At 36.1% G+C, this 12,359-nt stretch overlaps 1 protein-coding gene across 3 annotated transcripts; it reads left to right on the top strand.

The window, feature by feature from the left end:
* On the top strand, positions 1–6,172 carry si:dkey-20i10.7 (uncharacterized protein LOC799792 homolog). Of its 3 annotated transcripts, none has more exons than XM_066678379.1 (4): positions 1–377; positions 2,182–2,282; positions 2,381–2,445; positions 4,496–6,172. In XM_066678379.1, exons 1-4 carry the CDS (start codon positions 57–59, stop codon positions 5,605–5,607), a joined length of 1,599 nt encoding a protein of 532 aa, XP_066534476.1. In that variant the 5' UTR covers positions 1–56; the 3' UTR covers positions 5,608–6,172. The 3 variants fall into 3 exon arrangements, with proteins under 3 accessions (XP_066534476.1, XP_066534477.1, XP_066534478.1); XM_066678380.1 differs by having other exon boundaries at positions 6–377; positions 5,696–6,171; XM_066678381.1 differs by lacking the exon at positions 4,496–6,172 and adding an exon at positions 3,391–3,868 and having other exon boundaries at positions 6–377.
* The last annotated feature ends 6,187 nt before the right edge of the window (positions 6,173–12,359 follow it).

The raw sequence follows: 12,359 nt of genomic DNA on the forward strand, positions 1-12,359 counted from the left end.
TATGTACTGAGCGGACAATTATAATACATAAATATTGTAATTTTGGTAAAAATATTATGGCTCATACATTGGCGCAGGTTGTTAAGACACGCCCCCCATGGCTGCTTAGCAACCGTTACTATCCGCCATTATTTCGGTCAAGCGCTGAAGGGGTCTCGGTGTCGCTGGTGTCGGCGGAGATGGTGAAGCGGTGCGCGTGGGGCGACTGCAAAAGCGACACCCGTTACCCGAACCGAGTGGAGGGAGTGGTATTTTACCCGTTCCCCAAACCGAAGACGAACTTCCAGAAGTGCGAGCAGTGGATCCGTCTTTGTGGAAGACCGCAGCACCGCCTCAACATACACACCATCAGCAAGAACACCTACGTCTGCTCCAAGGTGAGAGAGCGGGACAGCGTTCAGCCGTTCACCGCGCAGGTCAGGGGACGTGAGGTAGATTCACTGACGGACAAATTGAACTCAAGGAAAAATCCTGACTCAAACAGGTTCATTCTACTGAGGCCTGTGCTCATCACAGAGCCCCTGCTGCTAGTCACTGGAGTTATAAACTATAGTGGCCAGACACCAGTGAACGGCGTCAGGTCTCGAGCACAGAGTCTACTTAACTTACAGTAAAGAAATCTTAAAGTGGGAGTTCTCCTTTGTCACAGTGGAGTTTTAAATATATATTCGGTGAGTTATACTCTCAGTTTTATGTCAAAATGGAAGGTTTAATAATAGTGTTTAGCATTTCTTTTCATCAGATGATTATTTTGTAAAACAAATTATAATCAAATAAATTTACCACTCAATGTATGCTAAAGTAGCAGTTGATTTCAATTTCTTAAACAAAAACCAAATTTTTGCAAAGATAAGAGTTTTTCTGTTTCACTACCATACTGTTCAGTGCAGCATGCATTAATGACCTGTAAACTACACTCACACCTATTTTACAAGCATAGAATGTGTTCAATATTTAAACATCTACAGCAAAAATAATGAAAATTAAAGGTGCTATATTCAATATTTTACATTAATTTATATTTAATTTAACAGCAAACGGCTGTGTACAAATGCAAACAGCATTTCTGGGTAAAGATATGTTAAACATGTCTTGAGCAGAGTCATATACCCTCTGCTGTTCTCTGCTCTTTGTTTTTCATAGCCACATGTGCATATTAGTCTCACTCTGTAAAAATGTTGGCTCTCCCCTAGTTTTGTTTTGCCTTCTCCAGGAGACAAAACAGTGACCTACGTTCAGGTGAAAGCAATTGTCCAAATATTCCTCCAATGAAGAAAAATGTTCTTTAGCCAAACATCTGATGAAATATAACTGTTTATTTTAACATCTCTGTTTAGCAGCCACCCTCTCTGGGTGAAAGTCCTCTCTGCTAGAAAGTTCCAAATATTCCTTTAGCTGTTTTCAGCTAAAATGCCTCTGAAAAAGAAACATTTTATTAATAAATGAATAAAAATGCTAATAATTGTGCTATTCATTAGGCATCAGAATAAAAAGGGGAAAGTGTCACTGAATAAGGAGCATGTTTGAATTGAGATTCTGCTGCTTTTCATGGGTTTCAGTCATGTAATATATTTTTTTTGGGGGGGTAAATGAACAGAGCTCTGTTTACAAACCTATAAAGTGTTGACAGAAATAATAAAAAAATGAAATATCACAGTTTTTATTTAAGTTGTGTATTTGAGTAATGAATAGGTCTCCAATATGGAGGCTACTCTGACGTCAGTTGCAACCCATAGCTACTACTAATGGTGAGTGAATGGTGGGTTACAAAAACTCATGTGAAATAAGATGAACTCCCCCTTTAACATGTTTTAATATAAACCAAAAAATTGTCTCTCATGTCACATTATTCTCATGTTTGCCATGACAGAGTGAATTCTCATGCCAGCAGGTTTTTTGCTGTGTAATACCACCAGATTATTCCTTGTATCTAGAAAATAGTTATTGAATAATGTAAAAAAAAATCCAATTTACTATGATTTTCAATCTTTTTAATCTTTTCAAATGTACTAGATATTAGGACATGTCATTTAATTTTGTATGTGCAGTTGGACCACCAAAATGGTGCTTATTTACTGCATCTTAAATAAGTATGGTTAACCATTTATTTTGTTGTAAAAACTGTGCAGTAACATCATTATTTTCCAAATGTGACATTAATGTATGTTTTCTTTATATTAGCACTTTGTAAATGGAGGCCCATCAGATGAGTACCCAGATCCGTTGGATGCACTGGATGAGACGAATTCCCCAAAGATATGCAGACAACCTCCAAAGAAAATGTAACTTACAATACATCAATTAATTTAAGTTAAAGCTATTTATATGGATTGTTGCTACCTATTCCTCCAATCTGTGTATGTTTCTGTGTGCCCTACAGACAAAGGTGTGAAGAGATAGTTAGCAGAAACGAGAGTGTTGAGATTAATCCTTCCAGCAACACCAGTAAGTATCTAGTCAACCAAGCATTAGTCAGTTTATGCCACTAAATATGTTTCTACCTAACCTTTTATGTCACAAGCAATCAGTCAGTCAATCCGAGGATCTCCTGTAAAATTTAGAATTTAAACTACTGACAAATTTGTGTGATAATGTCATTGATAAGTAGGCTGTTTCTATCCATATTCCTGGTTTATTGTAACGAGGACACATATCAAAGCTAGAACCTATTGCTCTTTAAACATAGCTATATGCATATAATCTATTGATTAAAAATGTCATAAATTATTGTTCTGAAATTGTTTCATATGGAGGACCAAATCTGCCAAAAATTAAAAATAAATTAATAAACAACTAAATAAAACTTGGATTAAAATAAGAAATGAGGAATGTAAAAACAAAAATAAATAAATACATGATATATAGTTTATATTTTGTATAGTTATGCATTATTTTGCATTTATGTATTACTTATATATTTCTGTATTATTTACTATTTTTAAAATTATACTTTTTTTCAATTATTTATTTTATATTTTTATTTTTCATCTATTTTTTAAAATATTTTTGTTGTTTTTAATTTAATTTTTAGTTTTTATGTATTCATTTTCTGATTTATTCATTTATAAATCAGTTTCGTTTATTAACTATTTATTTTTTGCATTCGTAAATTTTTTTCAGTTTTGCTTTCTTATATGATAATAAGGGGGCTGTCCATCAATGATTTCATTGAGTCTAAACATTCTTATTGGTTGATCGATCAACTGTACCTCTTTCTTCGTCAGCTGTATTCAGCGTTTTAGTAATGGCAGCCTTGATACACCCATAATACAAAATGGAAAACCAGGACTGACCGTGTGCGGGAGAGACATCTCTTTCACCTGGTAAGTCTGCTCCTAGAAATGGAGCTGTGGGAGAGAAGTCACTCTTTATGCATATCCTCTGCTGCAGGGATGTAGCTGTGGGAGACACTGCTCTCCCTACGTGGATCCTTCTGCTCCTAGAGATAGGGCAGCGGGAGACACGGCTCCCTTGGCGTGGCACCTCTGCTCCAAGAGATGGAACAGCACAGTCAGTCCTGCCAGCAGCTCACACACATCAGAATGAGCTGCGAAGGTACAAAAAGTGCTGCCAAAGAGATGTTTGCTTCCTTTGAATTTATTCATTTTGTCTGAACTCCTGAAATGAGATCACACAAGTGATTGAGACATTCAGCTTTATTCAAACAATAAACACATCTATGAAAGTATGACATTGGATAGAAGGTGTGATTGGACACAGAAATGGCGTGGCATCACACTTAACAAGCGGATACATACATTGCTCCATTTCATTGAGGCTTGCAGCTGCTTCTCAGAGCAGATCTGACACCAACCTTCACCCTGACATTTGTGGTCTCGGACACTTCTGTTAGGATCAACTGCTCTGTTCTGGACTTGACTGCTGAACGTGAAAAAAACACTCCCTTCATTAGCATATGTTGAGGAGGAAATACAGAAATGAATAATAAAGTAAATCATTGGGCACAAGGCAGGAATACATCTTGGAGGGGGTGCCAGTCATTCACAGGGCAATAAGTAAATCAAACAAAAGTTAAAAATATAAATACAGAAAAAAGATTATATATGAATTAATAAAAAAAGTAAATAATACATAAATAAATATTTTAGGTAATAAATAATTTAAAAAATATGCATACATATGCACATTATAATTTATTTATTTGTTTTTACATTCCTCATTTCTTTTTCTTTCTTTAATTCCACTTTTATTTATTTATTTTTCATTTTGGCAGGTTTGGTTCTCCCCAGTTTCAAATCTTGAATAAAACTGTATATATTAGCAGTAAAGAAATACAATAAAATTGAAATAATGTGCATTTAGTTTATATTGAAGTTGATAATATCATTGGGCAGAAAATTTGCAAATGAATTAATAAGAAATGTGTTCACTAGGTTTTGAGTGCATATCTTTCTGAACACAAGTGCTAATTTTTAAATGTATTTGTTTAAGTTTTTATCTATTTATTTATTACTTTTTTAAATGTAACTTTTAGATCTGGCATATGAAGTTGCACTAACCCCTTTTCAAATTGTGGACCCTATGGCGGGATTACGAGACATGGCAGCAAGGCAGGGCAAATCAACATCTTTAGAGGATTCCCTGAGGATGACTGCCTATATACAATCTGAGGAAATTAAACATCTCAAAAAGCAACTGTCTGATATGAAATATATCAGTGTGACACCTGAATTAATTAACAACAGCAACATTGCCAGTTATTTTGAATTTAGTACTGGATTCACATTTGACATGTTTAATGACCTGTGCACATTTCTCAGAGTCCCCAGAGACTGTACCAGTCCACAAACAAGCATTCCTCTGATCTACACAAAGGAAACATGGCACACAAAAAAGTTGCCTCTTCGTAACCAGTTCTTACTGGTTTTGATGAAACTACGCAATAACTATGACACAAAGGATCTGGCGTTTAAGTTCCAAATTGATGTGCAGAGTGTCAACTTAATATTCAATGCTTGGATTAATTATTTATACCTCCGGCTTGGTCAGATATCATTGTGGCCACATAGGGACGTTATCTTAGATAACATGCCAGAAAACTTCAGGAAAGAATTCCCCACAACGTTTGCCATTTTGGATTGTACAGAACTGAAACTTGAAAGACCAACATCAGTGTTGCTCCCCGGTCAGAACCTTTCTGATTGCAAATCTTCAAACACACTCAAAGGACTGGTTGCATGTGATCCTCGTGGATCCATTTTATTTGTGTCCACACTTTATGCTGGGTCAACTTTAGACAAGGACATTTTTCAACAATGCAGCATCACCTCTCTTCTTTATCATCTTGTACAGATTGGCTACCTAAACACAGGTGATGCTTTAATGGCAGACAAAGGCTTCCAGAATGAGAAAGATGTTGAAGAACTTGGCTTGTGCCTCAGCACACCCCCATCTGCAAAGGGCAATGAGCAGATAACCAAAAAAATGGCCAAATATAGAGCACATGTAAAGAGGGCAATTTCAAAAGTAAAAAAGTTTAAAATAGTGTCTGATAAGATTCCTAACTCTGCACTTGGTAAGATTAATCAGATTTGGTTTGTGGTCAGCATGCTGACAAATTTTCAGCCACACATCTTTAGCCAATAAGTAAATGGGTGAACCACTCCACTCCAAGAAAACAGTGTCAGTTTTGATTATTCATTCATTCTTGTATTGTCTGTAACCATTTATCCAGTTCAGGGTCGCGGTGGGTCCGGAGCCTACCCGTAATCATTGGGCGCACGGCAGGAACACACCCTGGAGGCGCCAGTCCTTCACAGGGCAACACACACTCATTCACTCACACCAATAGACAATTTTGAGTAGACAATCCACCTACCAATGTGTGTTTTTGGACCATGGGAGTAAACCGGAGCACCTGGAGGAAATCCAAGTGGACACAGGGAGAACACACCACACTCCTCACAGCAGTTTTGATTAATTTTGCCATAATGCATTAATGAAGCATTTCTGGATGCCTTTCGATTTCTGCTCATTTTCACTTTCTGTTTGTCTGTATTATGATGTATTCCTTGTGTTTTTTTTTTTGTTTTTTTTTTAGTGGTATTGTTACCTTGAATTTGATTGTAAAATACATTTGGAACACTTCATAATCTAGAGGCCCAGCATCTTTTAAATTAAATGTTTTTACACTATATGTTGTTCCTCCTTTGGTTGTGCCCCCCCCAAACACACACACACACACCCACACACAAACATTTGTCAGGTTATCCAAGTTTTCTCATTAATTTTTAGTATAGTAAGACCTTGATATCCCTTAATAAAAATGATGCTGTCACACTGGGTTAGCAAAGCATATGCATTTCCTGAGACATGTGAAGTCAACCATTGCTTCTTTTTGAGCTGCTGCTAATGCAGCTTAACTGGGCTTTGAAGAAGCTACTTGCCCAGATCTGATATATTAGCTAACAAATGGCTCAAATACCTAAAACTCTATGGGCCTCATTCATGAAACACACGTAATTTGTTCTTAATCATGTTTTTCGTACAAACCGGATTTCGTACAAACCGGACAAACCGGATTCCAAAAACGTTGGGACACTAAACAAATTGTGAATAAAAACTGAATGCAATGATGTGGAGGTGCTAACATCTAATATTGATAATGTGATCTAATTGATCACAGATCAAATCACAGAAAAGTTTAAACTGAGAGAATGTATCATTTTAAGGGAAAAATATGTTGTTTCAAAATTTCATGGCGTCAACAGATCCCAAAAAAGTTGGGACAAGGCCATTTTTTTACAACTGTGTGGCATCCCCCCTTCTTCTTACAACACTCAGACGTCTGGGGACAGAGGAGACCAGTTTCTCAAGTTTAGAAATAGGAATGCTCTCCCACTCATGTCTAATACAGGCCTCTAACTGTTCAATCGTCTTGGGCCTTCTTTGTCGCACCTTCCTCTTTATGATGTGCCAAATGTTCCCTATAGGTGAAAGATCTGGACTGCAGGCTGGCCATTTCAGTACCCGGATCCTTCTCCTACATAGCCATGATGTTGTGATTGCTGCAGAATGTGGTCTGGCATTATTTGTTGAAAAATGCAGGGTCTTCCCTGAAAGAGATGACGTCTAGATGGGAGCATATGTTGTTCTAGAACCTGAACATAGTTCTCTGCATTAATGGTGCCTTTCCAGACATGCAAGCTGCCCATGCCACAAGCACTCATGCAACCCCATATCATCAGTGATGCAGGCTTCTGAAGGGAGCATTGATAACAACTTGGGTTATCCTTGTCCTCTCTGGTCCGGATGACATGGCGTCCCAGTGTTCCATAAAGAACTTCAAATCGTGACACATCTGACCACAGAACAGTCTTCCATTTTAAAAGACCCCTAGCCCAGTGCAAACGTCTGAGTTTGTGGAGCTTGCTTAGAAATGGCTTCCTCTTTGCACTGTAGAGTTTTAGCTGGCAATGGCGGATGGCACGGTGGATTGTGTTCAATGACAATGCTTTCTGGAAGTATTCCTGAGCCCTTTTTTTCCATTTCCTTGACAGTGGCATTCCTGTTTGAGGTGCAGTGACATTTAAGGGCCCGGAGATCACGAGCATCCAGTAGAGTTTTACGGCCTTGACCCTTACACACCGCAATTGTTCCAGATTCTCTGAATCTTTTGATGATGTTATGCATGGTTGATGATGATAACTTGAAAGTCTTTGCTATTTTACGCTGGGTAACACCATTCTGGTATTGCTGCACTATCTTTCTGCGCAACAATAGTGGAATAGGTGATCCTCTTACCATCTTGGCTTCAGAGAGACACTGACACTCTGAGAAGCTCTTTTTATACCCAATCATGTTGTCAATTGACCTAATTAGTGTTAATTGGTCTTCCAGCTGTTCGTTATATGCTCAATTTCCTTTTTCCAGCCACTTATTGCTACTTGTCCCAACTTTATTGGGATTTTATGACACTGTGAAATTTTGAAGCAACATATTTTTCCTTTAAAATGTTACATTTACTCTGATTAAACTTTTGATTTGTCATCTATGTTATATTATGAATAAAATATTGACATTTGCCATCTCCATATCAGTGCATTCAGTTTTTATTCACAATTTGTTTAGTGTCCCATCTTTTTTGGAATCCGGTTTGTAAATATCCAGATTCATCTAAAGGTTCATAGTCTCAAAATGTTTGTAGGTACGAACAAAATTTAAACCTGCTCCAGAAAACATGTAAAGTATTTTCAAAAGACGCTGAAAACCCGTAGTGTTCGTATTTTCAAAAGATGCTGAATGTATTATCTGACCTGACTGAAACTAACTGATTCAAACTAAATTTCACAAAATAGTCCTCTTCCAAATACAGCCTGAAATTCAGAGCAACTTCCAGTAGTTAACGGGGGCAATTGCTTGCTGAATTATTTAGTTACTTGCATAGTCAGCCAGTCTGTAACCTTTGTCAATAGCTGATGTTGTGCTGCTGCTGATTAACAGACAGCTCTCCCGAGAACTTTAATGTCTTTGGAGATGATACTGGTTTAATAGCTGACTGATGTCTCTATGGTCAGTCACTATTGATATCCATTCTTTTGTATTTGTGTAACATTTTAGAACCCCCTACTACTCCCGAACCTGTCCGCGTTTGGCTCCTTGGACACTGGAATGTTTAAGCATTCATTTTAAGCACTAAATCATGCCAGCATCATCCTAGGGATTTAAAACTGTGTTATACTTGACACACTGTAACTGGCGCGAGGGTCTGCACCAAAATGATCCAGTCGCAGTCTGAGTCTTGTGCCTTTACTCTGCGCGCAGTCATGCACGTCCAGTGTTTTATAACAGACTTCATAAAATCCACAGGCATTTAATCTTGTATGAGAGACTATAGAGATAATCAAATGGGCCAAAACTCAGAAGGAGCTTGTGTCAAGAATAAATGCCTTTAGTGTCCGTGCAGCTTTACCCATAAGATAAGACAACATTTTATTGATCCCAAAGGAAATTGTAGTGTTACAGTACTGTACATAGTGCAGAAGAGAAGAAATACAGAAATAAATAACAATAAATAGTGCAGGGATATAGTAGTGGGTTACAGGGGTAATAAAGTGTGGTACAACAATGCTATAAAACATAATATATTAAAATTGAGTATGGTCTATATCAATTTAAGCTCTTGTATTTGACACGAGCAGCCTTAGCAGGTATTGCTAAGAAACATAAGTAATAATATATATATTAAAACAAAATGAAAAATGTCTATACACATAAATGACAATGTACATGTCAAACATGGAGCAGTATAATTACTATGATGAGTGCATCATGATAGTATAACTGATCATGTATGGTGTAGTTCAGCACAGTTCAGATAGGAGGAGATCAGTAGTATCCCTGCAGTAAAGAAATTCACTGTAAAGCCTTATTGCTGTGGGAAGAAACAACCTCACACGCCTCCTTAGCACAGCACAGTTGTATCAGTCTTCCACTGAACGTGCTTTTATTTGTCCACTGTAGTGTGCAGGGGGTGTGAAGTATTGTCCATAATGCCCGGCAGCTTGTTAAATGTTCGTTTTTCTGGTACAACCTCCAGAGTGTCCAGTTTGACTCCAACAACAGAGCCAGCCTTCTTGATTAATTTGTTTAGCAGGGCTAATTTCAGTGAAAGTGCAGTAGTGTGCAAATGTGTTAGGCCCCTAAAATGATTATTATTTAAAATAACATGTCTTCTAAATAAGAGTGGTACTTACAATTATATATTATTATAAATACAAATTGGGATGTTATTTTTCTAAAATTATGTGTATTGTCAGCCAGTGTGAAGAAAAAAGTTTCTTTCCAGATGATCGTAAAAATTTGTGAAATAAACAGCAAATTTTATTTAGCGTAATGGAGTATAATAACTTAAAATAAAATTGCACTGTTAGAGCACACAGAACATCACTTATTTTAATAATGTCATATGTTTTTTATTTTTATTTGAGCACATCATTTCTTACTGCTCAGATAATATCTTCTTAAATCTCATTTTCTCAGGTGTCTAATGCCTCCCTATACTTTCCCATAAGTGATCAAAAAATATACACAGAAATAAACTGAAAAGTGTAGTTTTGAATGCACTTATTTATGAATTTATGAATGCATAAATTTATTTCCAACCAGGACATTTGTTTTCTTTTGCTTTAATATAGAGATGTTAAGGCTTTTTGCTAGGGTTAGGGTTGTTTCCTCAGTCCAAGCATTCTTATAAGGAGGGTCTTTTTAAATTCATAGGTGGGAATTATTGTAATGACATGTTAATTGCAAAGAAATGTGCCCGCTCACCCAATTTGCAAATTATTATTATTATTATTATTATTATTTGGTATTCACTTACATACACATGTTCTACTAAAATCTGGTGTTTAAGCGTTTATGAATCTGGCAGAACGTTTTCCGGAATGTCCATTTCTTTGTACATTACGCCTAGTTTGCAGTTTGTTTCATGAATGGGGTCCAATGTCTCTGAACTGTGCCAAAGTTGATTTTACAGAAGGGGAAATGCAGAGCCTGTATAAATGAAAATTAAATTTTTTTAATTGATTCATAATCTTTCAAGATAATCATGACGCAGATAAATTTTATTTTATTTTTTTTTTGCGCATTGATTTACCATATTCCTGTCAAATATTTGAAGGGCTCAAAATGCATCTGTTACCTCCAAACATTTTCCGTGGGTAAGGACATTCCAGCTAACAAAATTACATTCTAAGAACGTTCCATTTTGGTTGTGGGGACATTGTACTGTAATGTTCTCTCAACTTGAATTTATTTTATAAATAAAATAAAATAATTTAATTATTTTTTAATGTTCTCAGAACATTTTTTTAAACTAACAAAAACATTCCGGGAACATTACCTTTTTATTTACACCAATAATTTAACCTTCTAGGAATGTTGTCTTGGAACATTCTTAGAATGTTGCAAAATCATGTTCTTAGAATGTTTCCATAATGTTCTATTTTGGTTGTTGGAAACATTGCACTGGAATGTTCCCTCAAGGTGAATTTGTCCAGTTTTTATTTTACGCTCTCTGAACATTTTTCCTTAAGTCCGATTTGGAAAAGTTCCCTGAGAGTGAAAAAAAAATGTTTTCTTAAAGTTTCCAGAACTTATTTCCCCTGAATGTTACCTCAACATTGTTTACACCAGTGATTCTCAAAATGTTTCTGTCATTCCCCATCTCAGATGAAATCAGGGACTTTCTGCGCCCTACCTGTCCCATATTACCCTCAAAAAATGGTAATATAATACACATGCAAGTTTCCATTTTTCTAATTTATTCAAGTAACATCAATTTCTATCTCTAAATCAGTAGTTTAACATTATAACACCAGATACAACATTAACATGAATGTTCAAATAATAAAAAATACAGAAAACTGGTCAAAATACAGAAGGTTTAATATTTAAACTGTGCTTCATTTTCTCAATTTTCAATCTGCAAAAAAAAAAAAAAAAAAAAAGGCAAAGGCAGGTGCAAGGGCGTAGGAATGAGTTTGATCACTAATTATTCTGAGACACTGAATTTGGGGTTTGGGGTTAGTTGTCAGTTATAATCATCAAGTTAAAAGAAATAAACACTTGAAATATATCAGTCTGTGTGTAATGAATATACAAGTTTCACTTTTTGAATGGAATTACTGAAATAAATCAACTTTCATGATATTCTAATTTTATGGTGTGAGGTGAGTCAAAACCCACCTCACACCCAAAATATTAGCTATAAGCTGATTCCTATGTAGATAAAGCAGTAAAATATTGCATTTATAATGATGTGGAACAGCATTTTATTAACATTAACGTTAGAGACGCTGTGTCCCAAACAACACACTACGGAATTTTACATAGCACACTACTAAGTGTGTTAGCTAAATATGTACTTTCATACTATTCAGAGCAGTGTGCAGTTTGAGACATGGCCAGAGACTAACGTTAACTTCTTGCACACAACCTGACTACAGCTAATAATATTAACATTAACTAACTCTCAGACACTCCTCTGTTTCCCTAAAATTGTTCATAAATGTAATTAGCCGTCATTTTTATCAATCCCAGTGCTTGTAAAAATTAACTTCATAAACCAAATTCTGGCGGTGAATAGGAGGCCAGTGAAGCTGATAATTGGAGCAGCTTTATATTTGAACAGGCGCCTTAATGAAGGCTTAAAGAAGACCCTTCTAAGACTCGCTGCCAAAACATGTTAATGTCTATGGCGCATTTTCAAAATAAAAGTCTGCGAATAACAACATATTTTGGTTCAAGGCAAGCTAATTTTTTTCTGGTCTCCTATCTAATATTGTTTAATTATGTTTTTATGCTATTTCATGCTATTAATGAATCCACTGTGAGTG

Source organism: Hoplias malabaricus, chromosome 8, assembly GCF_029633855.1.
Source record: "Hoplias malabaricus isolate fHopMal1 chromosome 8, fHopMal1.hap1, whole genome shotgun sequence".
NCBI lineage: Eukaryota > Metazoa > Chordata > Actinopteri > Characiformes > Erythrinidae > Hoplias > Hoplias malabaricus.

Bases quoted from the DNA above. Each gene is read 5' to 3' on its own strand.
- si:dkey-20i10.7 (XM_066678379.1), top strand. From the start codon at position 57: ATGGCTCATACATTGGCGCAGGTTGTTAAGACACGCCCCCCATGGCTG. The intron at 2,283-2,380 runs GTAACTTACAAT...TGTGCCCTACAG, and splicing joins AGACAACCTCCAAAGAAAAT to ACAAAGGTGTGAAGAGATAG. The intron at 2,446-4,495 runs GTAAGTATCTAG...TGTAACTTTTAG, and splicing joins TAATCCTTCCAGCAACACCA to ATCTGGCATATGAAGTTGCA.